Source organism: Anopheles gambiae, chromosome 3, assembly GCF_943734735.2.
Source record: "Anopheles gambiae chromosome 3, idAnoGambNW_F1_1, whole genome shotgun sequence".
Taxonomy (NCBI): Eukaryota; Metazoa; Arthropoda; class Insecta; order Diptera; family Culicidae; genus Anopheles; species Anopheles gambiae.
In genome coordinates, this window is record NC_064602.1 from 12,595,194 (window position 1) to 12,622,526 (window position 27,333).

Below are 27,333 nucleotides of genomic sequence, written 5' to 3' on the forward strand. Positions count from 1 at the left end.
AGTACATTGGTGAAATTCAATATGGCGGATCGTAACTGTCACATGGATACAATCCGGATGATGAATTGCCTGCTCGTTGGATGGAAAAAGAAAAGGCCTTGTTATTATAGTTTTCTAATGATATTGTACATGTACATCTGTTTATACTGCTCGAGCCGGTCTCGTAGTACAGTCGTCAACTCGCACGACTTAACAACATGCCCGTCATGGGTTCGATCCCCAAATAGACCGTGCCGCCATACGTAGGATTGACTATCCTGCTATGGGGGGAAATCAATTAGTTACTGAAAGCCAAAGCCCACTAGTGGTACAGGCAGGCCTTGACCGACAGCGGTTGTTGAGCCAAAGAAGAAGAAGAAGAAGTTTATACTGCTAATATAAGAACGATCGTCCTTTCAGACTGAATGGTATGATAAAAAATAATATTATGATTTTATAGTGGTCATGTCTGAGATTATTTAACTCAAGCTTTTTACAGAAACACAATTTGTGAATTATTATCAAAAGCGTAAAGCCTTTGTAATTTAAAGAAAATCATATAATTAATAAATGACTAATGTTAATATTTGTAATAAATGTCCCTTGAATGGTCAGAACGCCAAGGCCCAAGTAATCTAAGTCAAAATGAATAATGGTTCTACGTGGTAAGCAGATGTTAGACAGTTTGAGCTGTAATTTGATTATTTTGATAATTATTTGAAATGAATTCAATGTTAAAATAAGTCGTTGTTTTACTATTTTTAGGAAAAAGATATCAAAGTATAATGGCCTTCTGTCTAATAAAAATTTATGTACATATATTTTATTCTATCCTGATATTGGAAAATCTGGGCCAAACTAATGTTTTATTGTATTACTAAATCATTTATATGTTTTCAATATTATCGGTAGGAAAGGATAAATTACAAAAAAGCATGCTAAAATTTATGCACATCCGCAAACAGAATGTCAAAAACTGACACATTTACCAAACCTTATCTTGTATAACACACTGAAACACTACACTCCAGGTTTGTGCAAAATGCCACACACTCTGATGAAAGCTGCGCATAATCGAATTTTATCACTATTCAATATTAATCGATATTTCAACGATCCCGCAGCATCGTTCGGCCTCCCATGCCGATGCCCTCGATAATCAATCGCAAACGCGCTGGCCACATTTAATACCGCACGGCTCACCGGTCGGTTCGAAAGCTAGCGCTGCTGTCTAGCTTCCTAATGCCGATACCGAATCCGACACCGCCCCCCCCCCCCCCCTTCCTAAACCTTCCTCCTCAGGTATCGGTTAGACACAGTTTTTTATGACTCCCTCGCGAATTCCACACACGCTCGTCCCGCCAGGTTCGCCAAAAATCCATCGTACCATCGTGCTCCTCCCGAGCGCGCACACGCCGAGGACAGCGAGGACACAAAAAGGTGCTGCGCATAACGAACCGGGAGCTTGATTTATGGCCCAATGGACACACGGGCCCATTATCTTGTGTGCGGTGCTGGTGCCACCAACAGACACCAACGCCAAAAGAAGGTGTCTTCTGTTTTCGCCACCACTTCCACCATGCCACGCACGCACGCTTGTATACATAAAACATACAAGTCGTCGCAGCGTATGGGCATAACTCCTGGCAGGTTGTGGGCCGGCGGGACCGGAGGGAACTGGGTGCGCGCGCTTTTATCGTGGTTTAATTAATTGAGATTAGTTTACTGTCGCCGAAAATGAATCCGATCCACGATAAGCTTCCAAAACGATAGCTCTACAATGTCCAATCGCACGTTCGCCCGATTGGACATTGGAAGTGGCACAAAGAGAAAGGAGGGAGTAGCAGGAAGGCGGACGGCCACGGTTTCCGTTGTCTACGTTTTTGGAACCACGGGTCCGATTTCACCTCGACGAGTTCCAGTTTGCTCCGCCCGGGGAGTTGAGCCAAACGTTGGAATAGCTCCAGTGGGAGATGTTGGGAAGCCGGTAAAATTATGCTGATTGAATTGTTGGTCCATAAAATGAGCAGCTGGTTGAGCGGATTTTCGGTTGTCTAATGGCGTGTTGCTGGCGCCCACGTCGTCGATTGCACTGCCGTGTGCAGAAAAGCGCTACGGCTTGCGTGAATGGAGAGATTAGCGTTGCATGCGAAACCAACGCGTGAAGGCAAGAATAAGACGTTATCCTTTAAATGAAGCCATTTTGGTAGGCTTTATCCTGCGCTGGGGGGCTGAGCTGGCGATAGCAGCCGATCGACGAGTCGATCGTAAATTAATTCAATTGCAATAGGCTTACTGGGCTGATTGTGGTAGCTTGTGTGTGTGTGTGTGGTTGTGGTTTCCTGCTAACGAACGGACAACCGCACACGATCATGGTTGAAGCGAGAGAAAGGAGCAGAAACACATACACACACATTCGGCTTAAGGTTTAAAAATGATACAAGAAAAAACCATGCAAACATAACGCAGTCTGGGAATGCTCTTTTGACTCTCAAAGTCTGGTTATGAGGCAGTTTTTATGCAAACGACGTCCCAACTCGAGCTGTGCAGCAACAGCAGCTGCCAATGCAGAAGGCAATTTGACGATGGATTTAGGAGTCTGATTGCTTTACGATCGACTTTGCTGCGATCGATCTCGGGATCGGTTGAAGTTGCAGAAGCAAGCCGTGATCTTGCGACATTCAATCCATTTTGTAACGTCTCGTGCCATTTCCTGTGCTTGATGGTTCATTTGCAGTGAGGAAGGCCTTTTTGAGACATATTAGTAGTAGTTTATTGTTTTATTGGAGAGAAGCTTGGCGTGGCAGAGTGAGGAAATATTTCGAATTAAATTTAGCGAACAAATAAAAGAGGGCTTAGAGACCAATATGAGGCGCTCAGCATTAAACTGTATTAGCTCTTGCCACTACAAAAAAAAACTTGAAGTATATTTAGAGCTGAATTAAAATAACAAGGAAATCTTTATAATATTCCAAGAAGCGCTGCTGACCTGATGCCTCTGTTCATAAAGCATCTCCACCAAATCCCAACCTAGCATACCACACATCAATCTTCTTCCAAGCTGTAGACAGCTTAATTAACACCCTCTTTGTGTGGCCTTCAGAAACAGTGAAACGCCTTCAAGAATGAAGATTTCGGAGCCTCGAGCACGCTCAGTTCCGTGCACCGAGGATCAATTCTGATACCGCTGACCCTGAAAGGGCTGGCCACTCATCAATTACTGCGTGGCATCGCAATCTCAACGATTCCAAGATCGGAAAGCCCATCCCCGTCTGTTTGTGGCCCTTAAGTTCATCTTCTTGCGTGCTTTTTTTTCGGTACATCATCACACATTAGTCTAGTCGTTCCAAACTCCGAACAAAAGCGATGACTATTGGATAATCGTTTCCAATAAGCTGTCGATGAAGGTGTGAAAAATCGTACCCACTAATCGTTAGTGTCACCGAAGGCCGAAGGCAACAGGAGAACGGACGATCCGATTTATTCCCCTTTGCTGCTGCCCATCTCACTGGGCCGAGACTGCCAGGGAAATCCACCTGTCGATGGCGTTCAGCTTTTGGAGGGCTGGTGTGTGTTTTGTGGAAAGATATTTTGTTACGCGCACGCTAAGCTGCTGCTGATCGTGCTTTGCTTGCTCACCCGATGACAAAAGCATAAATTATGCAAATACAGCCCACCGATCGATCGATCGATCGCTCGCGTGTATTGGATGGCTGCCCGTGGAAGGTGTCAAGGTGTTTTGTTTTGTTTCCCGTGCGACTTGCGAGCGAACAACCGAATTCACCAATCAACCCCGGTAACAGAATCGGCCACAAGCGAAAACGCTCGATGCTCATTATCTGATTAATTTGTAAATTCATTAATTTTCCCATATCTCCCCGTGCCGATCGATCGCCGCGCTAGCCAGCCCTGTGGTCTCTGCCCGGGTTGACTCGTTTCCATCGGTTGGGATTGGGAAAGGATTGATCACTTAGGGGTGAGGGGAGCGGCTCTACGTCGATGAAAGCTGATACCTCCCTCGGTTTTCCCAGGGCAACAGAACGGAACGGGTGTGAGGGAGGGCGAAGAAAAATCGTCTTTTGAACGAGTGTTGACAAAGTGTTGATCGAGTAACGATCGAATACATAAGCTCGTTCCCGCCCCTCTCTTTCTCTCTCCTGTCATCTGCACCAGTGTCGTAGGAAGTGGATTAAGCCAGGGAACCTGTTCGTCATAAATTACGACCCCGTTGTCAACGTAGCTATGCAACGTGTCAGCATGCAGTGCGGTGAGGGTCGTCGGTTTAGAGATGTGTATTGTTGTCTTTCCTAGTTGACACCCGCTGGCTCAGCCGACGGGTCGGTTACAATCCTGCCCAGCGTTTGGACGTCCTTTGGCCTTTGGTGGAACAATACGGGTGCCTGTGTGCTAAGGAGCTAAGATGGGCTGCATTGCGCACGGTAGGTGGTGGCCGTGGACGTTGCGAACGGTTAAGAACCAGTTGTCATTGTGCCGGCTGTTGATGGTGGTATGATACTGGTATTAAGAAGTGCCTTTCGATCGTTAAGAATAAGATTGTTGGCTGTGGTAATGAATGTCTAATAGCAGCTATTCTTGTCCAAGTACCCGAGAGTCGTTCTCCGATAGGCTGCAATGATTCTTTTAAAGGAATTGTATTTATCGTGTTATTGAGTACTTAAGACATGGTGTCTTAAGATACCGGTTAAGATACCTGACATTATGGTGGATGAATTACTAAATACTACACGAAATAAAGTTATAAAGTTCCTTTTTTAAACTATTTTCTACATCACATTAAAAACAAAATATATAGATTTATACTTTGGATAATCGCTCCAAAAAGATGCCGATACCGTTGAAACGATCGTTGATGACATCCACTCCTAAAAAGAAACAGAATAAAGGTTATAAATGTTTCTCAAAATACATTTATACCAGTCTAAAATCGCAAATTGTAACCTTTTCTTTTGGTTAATAACCTTCACAAAGGAAATGTGATCTCAAAAGACAAACAATGTTGATGGTGAAACCATGACAAATCTAAAGGAATCGGTTAGCAATGTACAATTGCACAATATTGTATGGACCACCTTACCTTAGCGCCAGACTTTCCCCAGCACCCTTTTGCACAACAGTTTCCCCATTTTCCGGCGACCACGAAAACAAAAACCTGCCCAAACCATGTCCCGACCCAGCCAACCAGCCAGCCAGTCGGAGCTGCGGCAATGGGCACAATTAGAGCATTATCGTTATTTATCGCACATAATCACCTTTCGGGGATAGAATTGTCAACGGCAAAAAGTTGCCAACCGTGCTCGAATGCGCACAACCCTTTCCCTTTCCTCGCGCCAGTTGACAAGTGTGCGTGTGTGTGTTTGTATTTTTAATGTTACTGTTAGCCGGGCCTGTACCAAGGGCCTTTGTTCGCAACCCGTCAACGCCGTCCATGAGCAAATAAATTACGAAAATTCAACACCCTACACCGTCCTCGATCGTCGTCTTTTTTCTTTCTCTGTATTCTATACAAGTTGTCCGGTTGTTGCTGTTGCTGATGAACTCTACTGCCACGGCTGGCGTGTTGATTAGGCTTCCCAGCTTTCTCCCGTGTGCAGCCCTCCAGCGCTAAGGGACCAGTGACATGAAATGTGGTGGAAAATTATGTGAAAAGAGTGAATGAAACACAAGGGCGAACAGAAAAAAAAAACAAGACACCGTATTCAAAAACTTGTCACCAACTGGGGCGGGTGTGCTGTACAGTGAACAAAGTTGTGTGAATGTTTCAGTGTGTTTTTTGTTGTTGCTCCGTACGATTGCCAGGTGATTTAGATTTTTAGTCCAGACAGAGCGCGAACCTGACCCATTTGCCCAGCTGGAACGGGGAAGGGCATGCAAGGGATGAATATGAAAATTTTCCAACATCATGCGAATCGATCATTAGCAGCTATTCACTCAAATGCGGGCAACAGTGTTGGGGCGTTGGGCTCGAAAGTCTTGTGCAGAGCGCCACGCAGGGCAATGTCTGTATTTAGGGGTGCTACAACTGCTTGAAGACAATACCGGCATGTGTCGTGTGACCATCTTGAGCACGGGCGCAAAAGACACTTCTACGAAAGGCAAAACAAAACGCCCCAAAAAAAAAAAACGTTAATGTTACGAAGTCAACACGTCTCAACGCACCCGGTCCCGGGACCACAGGCTGCGAGCAGCTTGTTGATTCGGTTGTGTCGTTTCGAGGTCGGCGTAGGTCCGACAAGGTTGCAGCACCTTTGGGCAACGGGGTCAAATTAAGTCATTTGCAAGACACGACCTGAAACTGGAGCGCAGATCGCCAGCCAGCCACGTGGTGCGTGGTGCGTGGTGGTGTTAACCACCTTCCGAAAATGACGAGTAGCGCCCCGTCGAACGCAAAATCGCAATCAGCAGAAGCGGACCGAGCTACACCGCCGAACTACACGCGCTAACCTTTCGCACTTACAAACAACAGCAGAACGTTTCAAACTTCTGCAGCGAACCCCCCAAAAATACAACTCTTCATTGTGGCCTTTTTGGTGCTGTTCGTTCTTTGCTGGAAGTTCCCTACCGGTGGGTCACTGCCGCAAACGCACGACACACCAGCACGGATAAGATTAATCACCGCCGCGAGTGGCGAGGTTTATTCTCATCATAAATAAACATCTACTTAAATCCTTTTTCTTAGCGCGACCCAAACCGCGCCAAACCATTTGTTTGGGCGCAAGGATCGACCGTCCTGCGTATGCGCTTGGTGGTATGGAGTGCCCACCGGGGCCCATGCGAGGGGCTTCTATGGACCTGGTAAAGAATAATGACTATTTTGACGTTTCAATATAGACACACAAATATAAGAATAACGATGCTCATTTGTTACGCTCCTTCCACCACGCTGGCCCGGTGGTGGAAGTTCTTCTGTTTGGACGCATAAGCGCTTTGTTGTCCAGCCAACAAACTCTACACGGGAGGTTTACAGCACCAGGCCAACTACCTTTCTATCGATGGAGGTGGAAAATGAGCTGGAATTGGAAGTACATAGTTGGAAATTATGCAGAACGTGATAAGCCTAGCCGTTTGTTGATGGAAGTAGATTTTATTATGATAAAGAAATCGTTAACCATTTCATGAAGTTACATTATAAGTTCTATATTTTTTATTGAAGACTTAAATCTAGGTAATATTCCTTTGTTGATGTATTTGAAACAAATTTTGTTATTTTACTGTGCTGTTTAAAAGAACTTAATTTGGCGTATTAAAATAATGTAATATTAATTGAAATCAAAGTAAAAATTATTCCATTGCATTTGCCTTTTGTTAGAACTAATCCACTTAAGTTTCAGTACTTAATTAGTTTTTTGGAGATGGTACTCAATAAGAACTCTTCATATGGTTAATTAATGTCGAATCATTAAACATACTGAAACTAACTTAAAAATGCATGTTTGAAAAATTCTAAAATAATCTAAAATACTCATGAATGTCTTGATGAAACGTAACTAACATTCACAATAATTAAAAATACAAATAATTAGAATTCAACATGCAAAAAGAACATTGGAGCTTTGCTATCATCAAACATTGGTTTCCATTGTAATTCTAGTTGTACTTTAACTCATATTGTAAACCTTTTTATTCCTACAAGCTGTTAAACACACATGCTATAAGTAACAATCAATCACATATTGTCAACGGTTTAATGTTTAAAATGATAACATCCCTCCAGACCTTGGTCACAATCATGATTGTTATGCTAAAACGAAGCCCTATCTATTTCCCTTACCAAAGTAATGCCTCATAAACGTTTCAGCCAATGTATGTGATCTCTTTATCTCTGTACTCAATTTGAAATAAAAATATAAACATAAAAAACTCAATAATCAAACCCCTCTAGGATGGTCGATCGCGTGATATCATCGGCGACAATCGATCGTCGGTACCATCGCGCACGAAACAGGGGGACAAAATGCACCGAGCAAACGGCCGACAGTAGTAGCGGTTGTATAATCGTATTATCCTGCATTTTTGGGCCGTTTTCAATTAATTATTGTTTGGAATGTTAATTTCCAGCATACCACCTCCACAGTTCGGCGCGTTCGAGTCTCCGGTGATGTGTTCGGGGGGAACTGGTGTGTAGCTAATGGCGTGTAGAAGAAGTTGCCTGGTAGATTCCTTTTCGTTTCCCCGTATTCCCACATGCACCGTCAAAGCCCCTGGGGACTTTACACGAGAGCATGGCACTACGTAAGCGTCGAGAGCTTGAGAGATGAGAGTGAACAAGAGAGAAGAATGGCAAGCGCAACGGCGCAACGGTGTGCTGGCGATGGCCATTTGTAGCATTATTTTTATGGGCAGCAACAAACACCTTGGTGCGCACAGCAGGACCAGACCAATGGACGCCCGCTGAGGTCCTAGTGTCCGGTCCGAGGGACACCGAGGGATAAATATTGTCACCTCGGTTTGACACCCGCCGGGAAGGGTTGCATGTGTGTGTGTGCGTATGTTTCTGTATGCGACGGGAGACGATGTGGCAGCAAACTGCATGTCCGTAGGTGTGAATGTGCTCGGCAAGAATCTTACTCCATTGCTGTCCCGTCTGGCAGCACTGGCAGCCCCGTCGACGGTGAAATCGAGCTCAATAAACAAATATGAAAAGTTGCATTCGAGCGAGCCAGGGAGGGAAAAAATGTACCCGAATTTATCACGCTTGTTTGCGCTGCGTCTCCCGGACCAGAGCGCACACACAGTAAGCCTCTTCGCTTCCCGGTGGGCATCTTCACGCATGTACGGCGACACGAGGTGAGGGTATTTCGTGCCAACAAGTGTTGAAAGACGGATGCGGCCACCCACGGGTCCACGGGGCTTTCTCGGAGCCTGGGCGAGGGCACGACCTCCGGGGACCACCGGTACGAGCGGTGCGCGGAAACGGTTTCGATTTGGTCTCACACTTTTAAAGAGTTGTTTTGAAAAATTAGCTAAAATTAGAGGTCAAAATTATGGGTTCCCGCGTACGGGGGTTTTCGGTTCGTTCGCTCTTCCCTACCCTCGTTCCGAATACGTCAGCGGCCTAGAACGGGAACTTTAATTTCTTTTCGAACGGAGCGATAGTCCGCCAGAGCAAAACCGTGCCGTGGGCTTTGCCGGTTCATTGGCGATGACTGACAGCGGTATCGCGCCAATCAGAGGGCTGTTCCTGGAATGGGTCAGCCTTTGCGGTACTGAAACCATCACTCAAATCCGTTCCGATGCCTCAGGCTTTTTTTGCCGGGAGACGACAAAGCAAGTGGACGAATCTTACCAAAACTACGAGGCAGAAAAAAGCGGTGATTAGTAGTCGTTTCGTTTTGACGACTTTTTGAAGTGTTAGAAATGGGGTCCCTTCGAGGGATGGGATTCGATTGGAAAAACGGCCACGGCAGTTATTATCATCAATTTCCGCTCCCGACGCAGGCGGTGCCGTTGCGTGATTCCTGCGAACGCCAGTTAAGACATTTCGATCATTAGCGGGATAATAATATAATTTTAGCCGGGCACTGTTGCTTCCTTGATGGGTTGCCTGGTGTCTATGATAGGAGGTGTTTATTTCTTTGAGGTAAGATTGAGCTGCGAGCCTGTTTTGTTGGGTGGTCACCAAGGTCGCACTTGACGCACGGCGTCTTTTGACACGTTAGGTGACGACGATGTGCTAGCTTTTCAACAACTGCGTGAAAGGTTTCGGGTGTTCCTCTGCAATGTTTGTGCGTGCGTGAGAGGATTAAATTTAGAGACATGGTGGGTGGCTTCGACTATCTATAGAGCTTGCTTTAGAAGATATATCAACCAAATACTGCCTTATGTTGGCAATGACATAATAGAAGGTGTACAGACATCTGAGCATATATTTGAAATGTTCTAACACTGATCTATTTATGCAAACTGGTAGCACCACATCGCGATAACTAGTGGAGGCAAATGATCGTTTTGAACTCCTTCTGTCTTAACCTACTGCAGCATAATGCGTTAAATGAGTTAGCTCTTAATCAATAAAGCAATTTCCCTGATAAAACCTTTACAACGACTGCAACATATTGTAAACACATGTCAAGCGATAGGCATATCTGAACCTTTTTTACTTATCTCCCTGGAAGCGTTTGATTGGCCGGAAACACTCGGCCGAAAACAACGTAATGCGTCATTAAGTTCCTTTACATTGCGATCCTTTTCATAGTAGTCGACCCAACTACACATCTCATGATACCTTCGCGTAACAAACCATTCCTTCGGTTCGAGTTTACAAAGTCGTCCATCATTCGGGTGCGGCCGGCGATAGTTGACTGCCGCACAGGACACCACAGCACCGAATAGCCGGCCGTAATAGCTTCATCAGTGCGACCACGCGTACCGTAATTCATTACGAAGCGCCCCTCAATAGTTTCTTCGCCAGCTATTCCGGTACAACATTCTTTCCATTCCGCGGTTCAGTTGAGAATGGGGGGAAAAAGGAAGGAACACACAAGACACTACGTCCTTCACGGGATGCACTAGTGGGCCGCTGGGAAAACGGAGGTCGTTGCAGGCGCTCGTTCGGTCAACACCTTGAAGCGTACCTCGTACCTCGGAGCACCGCCCGATGCGCATTCCTTAAGGTCGTAATTAATTTACAATGCGCCTATCACACTATCATCAACCGCGGAAAACGCACGTTTGCAACCGACACACGATCGCGCACAGGCGCAACGATCATCCCGCTGCACACCGTGCACCACCGTCATCATCAGCAGCACGGACGTAGCGCCGATTATCATACGCACACACATATTTTTCGTTTTTATGCGTGTTTTCGGTTTTTATGACCGCGTGGACGTTATTAACCGGGGAAGGTAAAAGAAAGAGAGCGAGTTTTTTTTTGACGTGCATTTTCTTCCCCTGTTTTGAAGCTTCTACGCTCGGCCCCGGAGCAGTTTAACATAGTTTGAAGTTGTAAAAATTTGTTTCATTTCAATTTTTATATACTGCACACCGTGTAGTGTCTGCTTCAGTTGGTGGAACGTTGGAAGTAGGGAAGACTTAAAAACAGATCGTTATCGACGTACCTTAATAAATGTAAATGCGGCGTACGGAAGGAATTTGAAGTGGTGCACCAAAAAAGGGAAAAAAGAGCCGAAGGACAGTCCAGACCCTTGCAAGGGTGCGTGTGTACGGGGTTTTTTTTTGGGTATAGGCCGTTGTGTTTACCATAATCATGGGTAGGCACGATGAAGCATGTATGTAGCATCGTTTTTTTCGACACCTTTCGACTGACTCAGTAATCTCTTTTGGCGTTTGGGAGCTGATGGGGGGAAGTCAACGAAGCCATTCGGATAATTCGGCACAGGACAGGTGAGCTTTGTATGAAGTGGCCCGATGCATGTGAATGAACGAGTGGACACATTGGATCTTGTTGACGGTTTAGCTGCTCGGATCACTCACGAAGAAAAGATTGTTGGGAATAAGTTTGCCTCGCTGATTGATGTTATGAGTTGCAAAATGATTGGACAAGACCTGATATGAAATAAGAAATTAAATGAATAAAACACATATATGTAAGCAGTATATGCCAAAAACGAACTCTAACCAGTAAATATACATAACATTAATTTCCTAGGCTTTATTCTTTCGTGAATAAATAAGTCTTTTGATTCTGTGTTTGGTAAAGGCGGTTAATCGATTATGGCAATTAATTTATCTCTTATTTATGATAACAAATTTTCAATTTCTTCATCGCATCATTTTACTGAGATCGGTACGATCCTTACAAGCTATTTTGCATAAGCACTCAGCTGCACCCGAATGCACCCAGTCAGGGACTGAATGGTTTGCTAAAAACTTGACGCATAGCGTGCTTCAAGTTCGTTTTTGCCACTCGATAAAGTTTTGGTCGATATAGATGTATCGTTTTTCTGGAGGATGCCTAAAGAAAAGGAACCTTTTGCTTACTTAATCAACACATTTTCGATTTGCTATTTAGGATGTTTTTGAAACAATACGCTACTATGATTGTAGTGACTTCAAACTCTAATGCAATCAATTGAGTTAAAAATGATGATTTTCTTAAAATAACGACATCAAACTGCTCTGACGCCGCCCCTCCAACATGCCTGCCAGCGTTCTAAGACTAGTTTTTAATTTTCCGCACCATAAACACCCACCGACACTGTCTCGCCGAAGCACGGGCACCGCTTTGGTACCGACAGATGGTGCTCAATTTTCCAACCTCGCCTCGAAATGGGTGGGCCCACCGATTGGGATCACTTTTCACGGTCCAGTGTCGTCGGAATTAACTCGTCATTACAGCCATTGCTACTGGACTGGGTGCTGCCAGCGGTCGCCGTTTCTTGATTGAATAGCAAAAGGGTACGGGGGTGTGTGTCTGTCGGGTAATTTTTCATCTCGCGATTACAATCGAAACCAAGCGGGATAGATTTTTAATGTGGCCCGTGTGGTCGATGATTGTATCCTGCCCGGCAATTGATTCTGTGCACCCTCATCGGCAAGGTGCAAAGCTGAAAAGCTGTGGCAAATTATCCGTTGTGATGTTGTGATATTGTGCTTAGCGATAGCCGGGAAGCATTCGATTGCTTCCCCTCTAAACGGCACAGCCGACACTACCCCTCCACTGCTGGGCAATCGCACTACGCGCAAACGGGTCGCGATCGAATTGTTCCCGTTTTGATGGCAGGAAAATCGGTTCGGTTTTAAAATCAATGATTACGGTTTAATCATAATCATTTGGAATGGATTGAAAACGCTCGGGCCCCGTCTCCGAAAGGGCCCTGAAAGGCAAAACCGGCGACCGGGGGGAGCAGTATGCAATAATCGTTTATTCGTCGATAAAGCACAACGCGTTTTCGCAACGCTTGGGACGAGGCAGATAATTAGCCGGATATTGCAATGTGTTAAATCGAGGGAACGGACCGAGCCGGAGTTTGGTGGCAAAGGGAAAAGAAGTGTGTATGTGTGCATGATGGGGCATGAAACTGGAACGGTTTTAGGAATGCTTAAGCATTACGGGTTTGCTCGATTTCGTTTGAGAGGATCCATTCAAGTTTTTAATAGAAGCAACTTACTTTAAATATATTTTTAAAACTAAATAAATGAACTTTTGTAACACATTGATTGTAAAGACAAGACAAATTTGTCGCATAAGAACTTTGTTAAGTAGTTGAAAATAATAAATTTAAAAGACGCTTCAAAAATATTCGATTGCCTTAGAATGAAGACAGAAATTCACAAAATATAAAATAAAAAAAAAACACAATTTACCCAATCATAAATGGAAATTATTCCACATCGAACATGCACAACCGATCGTTTAGCAATGTTGCATGTTGCTGCCAAGGGGAAAATCAATTGACACCGAACGCAAACGCACTCTACATACCTCGACAGCCCGGCAGCACCGGGGCGCGCATTAGCGCTCGCTTAGTTGCTTATGCATACGAATAATTGAAAATTACCGAGCCAATTTACGTCGAGCGTTTTGCGGGGATGCTTGCTGCTGTTGCTGCTGCTGCTGCTGCTGCATGTTTCAAAATCCTCTCCACGCGACCACGGAACCGCGAACCTCGGACGAAGGTATTTTCCTTCGTCATTGCAACACAGAGCCCTGACCGAGAGCCCCGCCGAAGAGTACGGAGCACGCAAAGGGGTTTGAGTGACGGAAGATCGCGTCCATCAAGAATCGGAAGCGTTAGTGTGTGTGTGTGTGTTGAGGCGCTCCGTAAAAACCAAAGAACGAAACGGAGAAACGGAGAAGATAAAGATCAGCTCACTTTGCGCTACCATATCCGGCCCCGCGAATGCACCCGTCCATCCGTCCCGATAGGGTGTGTGCTTGGCTAATTTAACAACCTGCGAATCGGGGTACCTTCAAACTGCAATCGGTACGATCGTGGCCGTTGCACTTGCGCCGCCAAATCATCATTGGTGGTTGGTCGTTGTTTTTTGTCCAAATCCAACTCCTTCGTAAAAGGTAAACAGTGCCACAGCTTTCCGGCGGTGATCACTACCGATGTGCAACACTGTTTTTAAGCAACATCTTACAAAAGATCGTTTTGTTACATGCTGTTGTTCGTTCGGACTCCCCCAAAAAAGGGAATTTTCGACTAAAACTATTGCGCAACAGCGCCAGAAGGAAGAACTCAATAAACAAACCAATCACCAAGAAGGGAAATTGAAATTAGCATAATTAGCTTCCTGTTGCCGGCGTGTTAGGCGCGTCATTTGGTCGTATTAGACCGATCCGGACCGCGGCGGTTTTGCACCCTCACAGTAAGGGTTTTGCAAACGTCTAAAGCAGAATGACGATCATGGGCGATCTTCAAACGAAGCCGCAGGTCAAAAGGTTAACTGCAACCACGGAAAGCGTGTGCCTTCTGCACAGCGAACGAAGGAGCCCTTCGCTGTGTGGTTCTTCCAAAATTCTGCCAAATTAAGCTTATTTCTGGGGGTCAATGCGCAAGGGTCATCGCTAAATTAATAGCCGGGCGATGTAGTTAGGCTGACAAATGAGTGAATGGACCAGAACATGGCTAGTAGGAGGGATTTAAGAAGCCACGAAAATTATTTGATTTTACTTGTGAAAAATCTTACGGCCTGTTCTGCCGGTGGAGCATTGAGCTAGGCATGAAACTGGAGAGTTTGCAAGTTCAATGGACGAGTGTGTTTAGAGGTGAAACAACATACAAACTCACAGATACTTACAGTGATAGTTCCTGTGTTGGGATTTGTTCCCCTACCCGTAACGCCAATGCCAACGAAGCGGCACATGAAAAATGTCAGCTGGCCGATGATTCGTGAGCATTAGCGGATGTCATCCGGCCGAATTTTGGTGCTTTTTCGGGTTGGCGGATGGTGAGTGGATTGAAAATTCATACCGCCACGGCTGGGGACAACGGACAGTTAGCAGGCTCATGATTAAAATATGAGCTAGAGCCACATAAATCATCGGACAGGCAGCCATCGCCGCCGCAATGGTTCATGATTGGCCGAGAAATGAATGTGCCTGGCCAGATTAACGGGGTTGTTGATTTGAAATTCAACAGTGTCTTTCGTGGAGGGAGATAGGTTTCTTTGTTCAAAACTATGAGTTTGCTTGGAATTCATCGGCTCTGCTGTATAAATAACACCCTCATCATGGTAAGAAAATTTTGAAGTAACGAAGCGTTGTTGAGTTGGTGAAGCAGATCCCAAACATCTAAAAAAACAAACTCCGTTGACATTTACCGACTGTCATAGCGTGTCAACGCGCGTTTTGGGGAGTTTCTACCGCCACACAATGAACTTGTTAGGATGTTTTATGTGCGCCACTGACTGAAATGCATCACCGTCCACCATTGCATTCGCATTGGTAATGGCTGTAAAACTCTCACAGCTGTATCCGCGCGGTAAGGTCCAGTTTAAGCTTGAGACCAACAAAATGGAAGAAGTCGAGGTTACAACAATGTTTGGACCGACTCCCAAACACAGCCGGGGTAAGTTCATCAAATTTGGGGTGTCTGGGGAAATAAAAGACAAAAAACCACTCCAAAACATGGTTGCTACTAGTGCTGTGGGTATTAATTTGCGGTTTGTCAGTTTTCAGAGATGATTCCCAGAGTGGACAGAGAAGGAAGAGTAGCTGGCACTGGGTAATTTTTAATTGGAAGTCTTTGCCGCCGTCTTGGTTGGGTTGAGCAGAGGTTTTTGGTCAGCTTTGCGATGAGATGAGCAATTGACTTACAAATTAGTTGCCACCCCTCGTTGCTGGATCGTTGCTCCGGGTGCGGGCTGTCAAGACCCAATCAAAAACCGCCGTTCCTCTGGTGCGTTTTACTACGCCTGCTCCGTAACCAACTACGTGAATTGTTACACTAACCCACCCTTAGCCACTTCAATTGCACGTGATCTTAACGCGATAGCGCGCGCACACTGGGTTTGCTTTGTTACGGAAATACACGACTGGCGAGCGGGATTGTGTTGATGATCAACAAGCAGCACCGTCGCTGATGAGTGTCGCCCACTAATTAACGTGTTAATTGATTGTTTCAATTGAATCGGGCAATGGCGGAAAGCCGAGCCGGTGTTTATTGCCAGGCCGGGTGAAGCTTTGGAGTAGCTTTTCAGTGCTTTCGGCCGGCACAGGAACGTGCAAATGTTGTCAAATTAACGGGCGGATGGAGATGCACAAGGGGACACAAAATGAAACGTGAGGTTGTACAGTTTCGGTCGAAATGTTGTGTCGAAAACTCTTATTGGAAAGAAAATGTCACACAGCGAAAAACGTGCTTACAGTTTACACCTCGCCAAGCATTTTATCAAACAACGAGCCGCAATTAAAATAAAATGTGTCTAAGATAAGTAACAGCACAGCAAACTCAACACAGCGCAGAAACAAACTAAGTGTGGCAGAATCAGGTCAGAATGCATTCTACACATAATTATCATCATCATTACGTGTAATCAACCTCACAGCGACAATCGCTCACGCCAACGTTTCTGCCCCGTTTCTGTCTCTCTCCCATGGGAAATGGAAGGCTTCCCGCTGCAGGCCAAGTGCAAGTGCAGTTTGCAACGAACAACAAAACAAAAACCAAGCAACCCATTGCCCCATGCCTTCGTTTTCACACACTCACACAAGCACAACCATCATCAACAGCGCAGGGGAGCTAAGGTGATAATTTTTATTCGATTAGCCGTCCCGGCACTCCGGGCACCACCTTGCCACTCCTCGTGTATTCACACCAAACACTGCGACAAAGAGCATGCAATTGTGTTTGTGCTGCACGTTTGGGTGCTTTCTTTCGCCCTCCGCAGGTTTGCAATTTACACCTTTTCCTTTGTCAACCGTGTGCGCTTTATTATCAAAACTGTGCCCAAGTGCCTAATCATAAGCGAGCAAAATGGCCTGAATAGGGGGGTGGTTGCATTGTCGAGTGGAGGAATTGTAATTGTATATTTGTGAGTATGTGTGTGTGTGTGTGTTTTGTAATGGATGAAGGTAGATCAATGTAGACGGCACACTCGTGGAGCATGAACTGCTATACGTTGAAGGAATGGAAAAGTTTAATGATTAACCCTTAAAACGCATTTTAAAAAGAGCTGAGCTTAAGCTGTGATTAGGGATCGTGTAAAAAATGATCAATTTGTTTATAACTTAAAGGCCGGTGGACACTGTCCGTACTAGCTAGTGTAATTTCGATTTTCACTAGCGCACCTGGCGGCGGCTGGTGGAAGCTTTTTTAGGTATTCGAGGGAATGGTCATGCCGAATCTCAAAATTGAGTAGTTTTTTGATCATTTTTTCTCATGAAAATGGATGCGATGCGTGCTAAATATGTGCATCTACTTTTTACAAAACTTTTTTTTTTCATCGGAATTAATTAAAAAATATGGAAAAATATATTTATGTTGTTAATAATGATATACATATTTACTGAAGCGGCTCCAAATTGTTTAGTAAAATGCTTCAGTTAGCCGCCGTCAGATGGGCTAGTGAAAATCGAAATTACACTAGCGAGTACGGACAGTGTCCCCCGGCCTTAAGATCTCAAGATCACAAACACTCATCATATTTGTAACTACAGAATTGAACTTTTTGTTGTTGTTATTAATAGGCTATATGTCAGGCGGTTTCACTTTTAACAAAAGAATCATATTGTTGTTTCCTAAAATTGTTGGAGTAACAGTCGTTGCCACTGAGTTTTGGCTCTAAAGTATCCATTTTTGATTCAAATGCACCTATTTTTGTTCGCAAGTCAACATTTTTTTACTGTTGTGGATTTATCATTATAAATTTACAATGTTTTTGAACGGATGTATGACAACTGCATTTTGACATAACAAAAACATTACATAAAACCGCCTTATAAGAATATTATATTGTTGGGGAATAAAGCAAATGGAATTTTATAAATTAAAAATACATTGTTTACAATCAAAATGATAAGCCATTTTTTAACAATTTTTTCTAAAATTGGCATAAACATTGTTACTGTTGAAATTACATCAAATTCAATTATAATATCTGAATTATATTTGAATCGATCAGTTAGAATTAATTTAAAAACTTTAATTTTTGTTTGGAATTCTTCTGTAATGTAGTAACTGAAAATTTAAATTATTTTGAAAATCAATTGTCTAAAACTTGAAAACAATTTTTTTACATAAGTTAAATTAAGAAGCATTTTATTTAAAATATATAAAATATTTTTAATTTTTATTTTTATACTTAAACGGTTACACGCAATTATTTAATTCTTGCACAAATGTCTGTTGTGCATTGAAGAGTTAGTAGCATTTTCGATGGAAATATTGTTGCACCACTACAACCACTGTTACCCGGCTGCACATTAATTGAGCCCATTTCCTTCGTCAATTTTTCCCCCCCCCAGCCTTTCCCATCCACCATCCAGCCGTGCTTCGGAAGGTTCTCTCTGCCGTCATCCCCATAAGGGTTTCCTTCATTTCCCTGCACTGACGTACACAGCTCACACTCAACACTCGTGCGCGTGTAGTAGAACGCCATGAGTCGTTTGTGTCTGTGTGTGTGTGTGTTTGTGTAGTTCGGCCCTTGCGCTCAACCCGGGGTGTTGGTGGAAATTAACACTGCAAATCATTATCGCGATCGGAAAGCTGTGAACAAGCGGCAAAACATGCTTCTGCATCGCCTCACCACCACCAGCGCGAGGTGTTACAGGCCTTTACCCTGCACTGCTGCCCCCCGGAGAGGGGGGATTGGGGCGGTAGAATAAGTTGCTGCATAAGAGGTTTGCAAGCAGCAACGGAGTGTGAGAGGGGAGGATGTATTGGGTGAGAAAAAAAAAGCATAACTACCTGCACCCGAAGCATGCGTGGCCAGCGACTACAATAACCGTTGGAAAGGCATAAACTCACATACACACTCACGCACAGGCAGTAAGTTCTGAAAAAACGGGCTTGCGTTGCATTGGTGTGCGCAACACGCCAACTCGATTGCACTTCCTGTGCACCGGTACCCCCCCCCTTTTGGAAACGGGTGATGGTGGAAAAGGTGATGATAATGATGATGATGATGATTGCAATGATGGTGATGACGATGCACACTCGTGCACGTGAGCGTCATAATACCCGGTGAGCCCGGTGTGGAATTATTTCGCGATCACTAGTTCCGCACCTTCTAATCTGCGGTCCTCTGGTTTTTTGCCCGGCCCGTTTTCCCTTCCGCGCTCCTTTTACTGGTGGTGACCTTCCGGCCCCGTTGCTAGAAGCAGCCGGGTGATCCTTGGACGTGGCACCGACCAATTGCTGCTACAAGTTGAAAGAAGTAATTATTTTGATTAAGTTCTTCGCAAATGATGCATACGAATACGCTGCTCAGCGGGACAGTGAAGGGTTGGTAGGGGTGAGTTGAGAGAGAGAGAGAGAGGAAGGGGGTGGTATACTTTGATTGATGACATAACTCTTCGGGCACTTGACACCGGCCTCCGCGGTTCGGGGTGAAAATGTGTCAATTGCTAGATAATTGATGCGCATAATGTCGACCTGTGTTTTTTTTCCGTCTGTATTATTTTGCTGAGGACAAATACCGAATAGCTGGCAAGAAAATGAACGTCACTTAATGAAGATGAAGCACTGTGTGTTGGGTTTTTGCTGTGCGTTCTTAGACGAGATGAGTTAGTAAATCAGCGTCTATCCCGGCCATACCAAAGACTAATCCTTTTAAGATAATCAAAAACACTTGTAAATGTTTGCTTGTGTAACATGATGGACATAATTTGGCCTGAGTGTTATTAAATGTTGGTTTAGATCGCCTTTAAATAAATTAACAAAAATGTTTGTTTAGGCTATGAGCTTCAATTTAACCAAACAATTAATAATTACAAATATTATTATTTCAATAAAACCCTTAACAAGTATTTTGTCAAGTTGTTACTCATGAATCAAAATTCTATGAAATAATCACTAGTGATACAAATTCGAGGCTGTTATTTAATATGTTTTCGCATATTAGTGTATCATAATTATATATTTTTTTAAAGTTCATGTTCTAAATTGTTTGTACATTATTCGAAGTTTAAGCTATCCGTTTCTAAAATGTTAATTTGCTTCCATAGTGTTGAGTAATGTATTAAATTATAGCAGAATTGTTCGGTTTTCTGAGTACATTAAATAATTAACCCTACATTGCAAGCATCGTTAAACAGAGTAAACAGTGTAATGAACACAGCTATTAAAAACAAACATCTAAATTTAATAAAAACTCTCCATAGACTTTCGAAAATGAAGCTATTAAAGGGGGGCGAGCGCTCTCTGCTACGAAACATTTATTCGCAGCAAATAAACAACCTTCGATTGGCTCTCCATACCTCTCCAGATGAATGATGATCGAACCAAACGAAATATTATGCTTCCCAGCCGGTCATCTAAATGCGGCCAGCTTTTGGAGTGTCTCCCTACCCAAGGCCAAGCCGTTGATTAAGCTAATGTGATAATTTTTCGTTTGCCCATCTAATTTATCACCAGCAGCCACCAACCACGCATGTGGACGCACAGGGCACACAGTCCACTCGAGGTCCGTTTGCTCGCTTTAATTTTATGCATTCGCTCCCCAAGCTGAGAAGCTCTTGGAAGGCTAAAGAAGGAGAGAGAAAAAGGGAGAGAGAAGTAGCTTTGCTTCATTAGGAATATTTTTATCACTTGTCCAATAAATAATAAAAGTTTTACCCCGGCGCGAACAGTTGCCTGTCCCGACGTTACGGCCGACTCCGACTCACTCACAAACACGTGTAAAAGCACGCACACACACTCACAAGAACAATGATCAATTATTCAGCGGGCAGGTGACATTGATTATGCTTGCAACAAAGGTCCCAGCAGTAGCAACATAAACCAGCACTGGCAGCCGGCAGCAAAGCGTTTCGGGATCGGCGCACGGTGACACGATGACGCTGGTCGCTTAATTAAGTGACACCCGGCCTCTGCGAAGGTTTTGCACTGCTCTTCTTTTCTATTTGCTCTTTTCCGCCTCCCGGACCAATTTCCCCCGGTTGTTTTGGTTCCCGATCCGTGTTCTCATCGTTTGATCTTATTTTATGCAATGCTTGACGCGCAATGACACCTCCCCCCAGCTATGCGACCCTTCCTGGGATGACATTTTGCGCAACACACACGGGCCACAGGGCAGGATGAAAAGGCCTCGCGACAGCTTGTCAGTCATTTGTCTGGTTACGCGTCAAAACCTCGTGCTCGGCTCGGTAGTGCAGCATCGGGGTGTGAAGACCCGGGACTCGGCCCGATCGGCCTGTCGCGGTCTGTGTCACTCCGGTGACACTCCCGGGAGCGGCTGTCAGTGGGTTGTGCAAATTGTGTGTCGTGAAAACATTTGTGCGCTCGTGCCGGAGGGCGAGGGGGAAGCGGGCGATGATTGTTGGTATTGTTGGTGGCCGTGGCCGTCGGAAAAATCACATTTTGACACGTTCAACAATAAGTTTAATTGATGCCGGATGATAGTAATGATGTTTGCGCGACGAGGAGAAAGCTTGTGGAGTTGCGACGAACGTTTGCTGGGTTTGTGTGAAATGAGGAGGAGTTGAGCGCACGGGGAGCAAACATTTGTTTCATTTGTGGTAAAAGTTAATTCAATGAACAGTGGGTGCAATTATGTTGGAGTGAAGAGCAATTAAATTACATTGTAATGCACGTTAAAGCAGGGAAGTGTCCTGGTGAGGCGTGAAGCGTTGAATTTTACAAGGAACAGGTTCTTCGGTTATCTCTTGTAAGAAACCGTTGGTGAATTGCAATAAGAACATTTTAAGCCATTTTTTCTTTTCATAATTTGATAACATTTAATCGTTATACCTAGAACAAGACGACACACAACAAGACTTCCTTAATTTTATGCTCAAATTCCACGTTTTTCACAAGCAACGCTGCTCTTCTCTATTCCTATCCGCATAATAACTGTACTGAATCGAGTATCCAATTGCTACAGCGAGTTGTCTCCTTCATCGCTGACAACAATCGGCTGACAAATCTGGACAAATTTTATGGCGTCATGCTATCTAATGCTCGACACATTTACAAACGCACGCCGCACGATGCAATCACGCAATCAGAAACGCTTCCCATGTGTTTCTCTCCTTACCGAAAAAGGACACTCCAGCAGTGGTTGTGTAGCAGCACACATAGAGGTTTGTCGCCTTTGTCCGTATGTCCGGAAATTACGATCAACCCAAAAATTCGTTCCGGGTTTTCCGAATGTCCGGGTGGACATTACACAACAGTGTGACCGCAAGGCGCTGGGTGGGGCACAAAATTTATGACCCAGTGTACGATAATTTCGTCCAATAATCATAACCCAGCTAATCTACGTAGTAAAATCTTTATCGCTCAATACACTGGGTGTTACGAGTGTGTGTGAGGGCCTGTTTGTGATTAGTACAGGAAGCTAAAGTAGCAAAACACGACGATTGTGTGTGAGTGTCGTTTCGAGTCGCGATGTATTCCAAAAATCTGAACCGATTTCTGAGTTAGACCGTTTTGGGGAGGAAGGTGGGAATTTCGGAGGTGACACCCCTTTCAATTTGCGCGAGGGAGTGAAGGTTGTGCAGTTGTGCACTGGGTGTCCACACCCACCCGTGCGAGGGGTCTCCGAGCGAGGACATAAATTTAATTGAATAAAATGGCCCCCACCGGGCCGAACGGTGCCGCAACGACCGACCGGAGAGGAAGGGTGAACGGTCACTGGAGCGCTAATATCTCAATCTGAACCAAAGAATGACTTAAATTCCGTACCAGGACGACACAAAGCACCGTCGTCCTGCGTTGTGTGTTGTGTAGCAAACGGGAGAATTTATGAGCTTCCAGCGATGGTGGGTTTAGATAAGCGGGCCAAATGTGCTCACTCGTTGCTGGTGGCTGGTATTGGATTGAGTTTGGAATAAAGGGCGGTATTAGTAAATGAATTGTTAGCTAATATAAATGCAGGTTTTGTAGCAAATGCTTAATGATTGTAATTAAATTTGGTTTATTATTGGAATACATGATGTGGATATGCACATTTAGCCACATACTTTGTAGATTTCGTGCAACGAAATACATTAAATTAATTTGAAATTTAAATTTAACGAAATTAATTTGAAACACATTATCAAAAACCCAAATTTTAGTTTCCTTTTTGTTACCTCTCAACACTGCTTATGTGAACCTATACAAATAGTAATGAACGTACCCCCTGTGTTAACCTGTCCCGTAGTACAGTCGTCAACTCGTATGACTTAATAACATGCCCGTCATGGATTCAAGTCCCAAATGGACTGTGCCGCCATACGTAGGACTGACTATCCTGCTATGGGAGGATCAATAAGTCATTGAAAGCCAAACCCACAAGTAGTAATACAGGCAGGCCTTGACCGCCAACGGCTGTTGAGCAACAAAGAAAAAGAAGAAGAATTAATGTACAGGCGGTTCCCGATATACACGGTTAATGAGGACCCGAAAAGGCTGCTAAATAGCGTGTATCTCGAATTTCCGAGTAAGTCGAATCTCGTGATTTCCAGCCAAAATATCATTAATTTTTGAGTAATTTTGTAAGTTGGGGGTAGTTTTTGCCACTTATTTAATTATTTTACTTGATTTTAGCTGAATTTAACAATTCTAAACCTTTTGAAATGGGTTTAAACATTCGATCAAAAGGAAAATTATTTGGCATTTGACAATTGATGGGCCAAATCAGTATATAGCTGAGGTGCTCAAAAAACTATCAAATTTAGAAAACCGCGTATCTCCGAATCCACGTTGAAGAGATGCATAGATGCATGTAAATGATTTATTAAATTAACTCACGTGAAGAATTAGTATAACTGTGTTTACTCAACACACGCTTGCATATCTTTCGATGTGAAGAAATATTCAATGTACAAAGAATTCAATTTGTATAACTTTACGTGGTTGGCGTGCCTTGGCGAACTAAAATTAGAACCTTTTTCGTTAGTCTTAACAAAGAGGTGTAGATTTCCGTGTTTCAGCAGACACATTAAAACCTGCCGTTAAAAATAGTTTGACTTGATTTAGGTGATTATGGGGTTCATTGAAAGTATTTGTTTCATGACAATGAGTAGAAATGGTAACGAACCAAAAATATCGACTTTAATAATATTCTGAAAAGACCTGAATGTATTTTTGAGAGCTTAAGGGCTTTTTTTAACAATACACAACAAGATTCACCCAAATGGAAAGATAGTATCGATCGAGTTGTTGTCAAATTCATAACTCTGTAACAGCTCCTTGAAGAAAAAAATGTTCAAAACGTAACGGCCACTCATCGTTACTGGTGTCCCCTATATTATCGCTCCTATCTGCAGACACACACACACACTTTGACACACCCTAGATGCACCCGGTTTTTTCCGCAGACACATTGCACACTGCTGACGTGTGCGTTAACGTGCGCAAAGAAGATGTGCATCGCGGATAGGCAGCGCGGTAGTTGTGCATCGGTCGCTCCCCGTGTCGTGAGCCGTTCGAGATGCAACGTGTCGATGGCGTAGATCGGGGAGTTCGGTTTTATTTTGCAACGGGCCGCAAAGTTAAAAACAAAAGCCCCGAGCGCGCCCTATCGCCCAACCATCACAGGCTCACAGGAAAAAGGGCTCACAAATTAGCAATTATGAATTATGTTGCTTATCTGCAATTATCACGCTTTAGTAAAAGCTAAGAAGGAGGCGAAAAAAAATGTACGATGAACGAGCAGCCAACAACATCACAACAAACATGAAATGTTTGCCCGCGCCTTGTAGCCGGGCAGACCTGTCAGGTGTGTCTATTCGCTGGAGGGCACACGCACACACACATACACAGAAAGACAGCGGCCAAAGCTGCCCGAAGGATGGAAGCAAGGGGGAAAAGGTGCTAGATAAAACTTGAGAAGCAAAAGAAGCAATATTCTTCGTTCGTCGCTGCAAAATATGGATGGTTGGATAGGCCGTCATGTCGAGCCTGTTACTACCCCTTTCGAGCTTTGCGGGTGGCCACCGCTGATGGCGAGTGAGGCGAGGTTGCGTGTCCCTAGCGTGTACACGGGAAGGGTTGTTAATTTTCAATGTTTTCGACATTCGAGCAGGGAGTTTAGGCTTTCGGGGATCGTGTCGTTGCCGTTGCCTGCATCGAATGGACTGTTGACAGGTTCGTTCGTGGCTGGAACCGGATCAGGCGACATTGGAATTCAATGTATGTAAGATGTGATAGGCAAGGAATTTCTACAATCAATTTCGCTGGTTCAGAGTTTAGCAGAATATACCAACTGATCTGCTGGCATCTCGACAAGCATACAGTAGCCCGCTACGCTGGGTATTGAAATATTGAGCGTACTTCAGCAATTAATGTTTGCTCGCAGCTTCCAATCTAGTCCATCGAGCGCATACCCTATTGACAGGCTAAGTGTTGCAGCTGAAACCACAACTCAAACGCACTGCTGAAGGTGCTGCTGCGGTCTCGGACGGCACGCAATCGCTTCGGCCGGGCAGCAGAAACAACCTGCGCACCATGGGTGGGCAGCAGGACACCTCACCGCACTCGCACACCGTACTAACCACATGTTTTCTTCATCTGCCGTCTCTCCCGTCCACAGGCGCATGTTCCCGACCGTACGCGTCTCCTTCTCCGGTCCGCTGCGCCAGGTTACGCCGGCCGATCGGTATGTCGTGCTGCTGGATGTGGTCCCGGTTGACAACCGGCGCTACCGTTACGCTTACCACCGTTCGGCCTGGCTGGTGGCAGGGAAGGCCGATCCACCGCCGCCCGCCCGGCTCTACGCCCACCCGGACACCCCGCTCGGGGCCGATGCCCTGCGGAAACAGGTTATCTCGTTCGAAAAAGTGAAACTAACCAACAATGAAATGGACAAGAATGGTCAGGTAAGTCAGATCGGTTAGGCACTCCCCCCACCAAAAATCATAAAAACGACCCCGTTAAAGCAAACATTGTCCAGCACACCAGAACAAGGGAATTCTTACCGCGCACGTCATGCGCACGCGTAATTTGATACGATCTTATAAATCACGACCACTAGGAGCAGCAGCAGCAGCAGCTTTTGGAGCTCACCTTTGGAAAGAAAACCTCTACTGCAGGCAAATCCAATCGCTGATGACGAAAGGGCTGGCTGGCAGGCAGAGGAAAAGGTTGATTAATTTGGAATCATTAGCCAGTCGACAGGCAAAACATAACCTTCAGAATTCCATCGAACTGAACCTGGCGTGTGTTACGGTTTTGTCTTCTTTTTTGCCCTTTATTTTGGGAGATGGAGATAGACGGGTAGAACCCGACCCCAAGCCACCGTGACTTCCCGAGTGTGCGACGAGTGAACGAAAACAAATTATTTACACGATTTTTGTCTGTCAAATTATTTCAAACTGACTTAATTCTTGTCGTTAGCGCTGAGATACGGCCTGACGCTCCGGAACCCCAGCTGGAGCCGCAGCGGTTAAGACGTGTCAGTGGAGTCAGCTTCTTATGTTACAGCTTCTTTTGTTTTTGGCGTTTTGCGGGTCGGACGAGCGAAGTGACAAGTGACTGGTTTTCCTACTCTCTTTCGGAGAGAATGAGAGAGAACGAGCAAGATCACCCAGCTTTGATGAGTTGTTGAGCTCCCGGTTTCTTATTTTGGGAGGGTACATTGATCGCTGGAAGTGAAAAATCGTCCTACCAGTTCCCGCGGGAGCATCACTGCAGATACGGAGCTTCTGGGAAAACAAATCATTCCAAACCTTTTTCCAAGAACCTCCGAGAATGAATGGGAGCATTCCGGGGTTTGTATGGCGGGAGGATGACTCCAATCTCCCAACAGTGCGTGGCGACAGTGGCTGGCGAAGGTTGTGGCGCCAGCCGATCTTTCACGTCCCGTTTCCCCGTGAAACGATACGAGTGAGTTCATCTGTTCTTTGTTTTGACAGATGACAAGTGCATCGTGACACGTATCATTAATTATGAAGTGCACTGGCGCACACTGTCAGCTGGAGCAGGAGAAAGGCTAAGGCTGCAAGGAATTCTTCAATCTGGGTGCAAAGGGATGATACAGATGGAAGAAGTTGATGCTCCCAATGTCTCTAGCTCTTATTAATACACTTTCGCTGGAGGATTTCACTGGAAAACGTAACGATCTACCGCGAGAGAAAATCGAGTTGTTGTCCCGGGTAAGAAGTGAAAGAAAACGCATAGAAATGTCATTTATAATCATGCTCATTAGGAGCGGGAAGTATCAATCGTCGTAGGTCATAATTTATCGGTACCGTTTCGATAGACTCCGTTAGAAGAGAGCAGAGCATATCACCAGAGAAGTAACCAGCAAATGCAGCATCCCTGATCGTTCAATCGAACA

General features: G+C 44.7%; 1 protein-coding gene across 1 annotated transcript in view; it reads left to right on the top strand.

Moving 5' to 3' along the window:
* The window catches only part of LOC1275417 (T-box protein H15), a 55,997-nt gene that overhangs the window by 14,576 nt on the left and 14,088 nt on the right, over positions 1-27,333 (top strand). Inside the window, exon 4 of the mRNA XM_061657653.1 lies at positions 25,588-25,873. Coding sequence (XP_061513637.1) covers positions 25,588-25,873 — 286 coding nt within the window. The remainder of the gene's footprint in view (positions 1-25,587; positions 25,874-27,333) is intronic.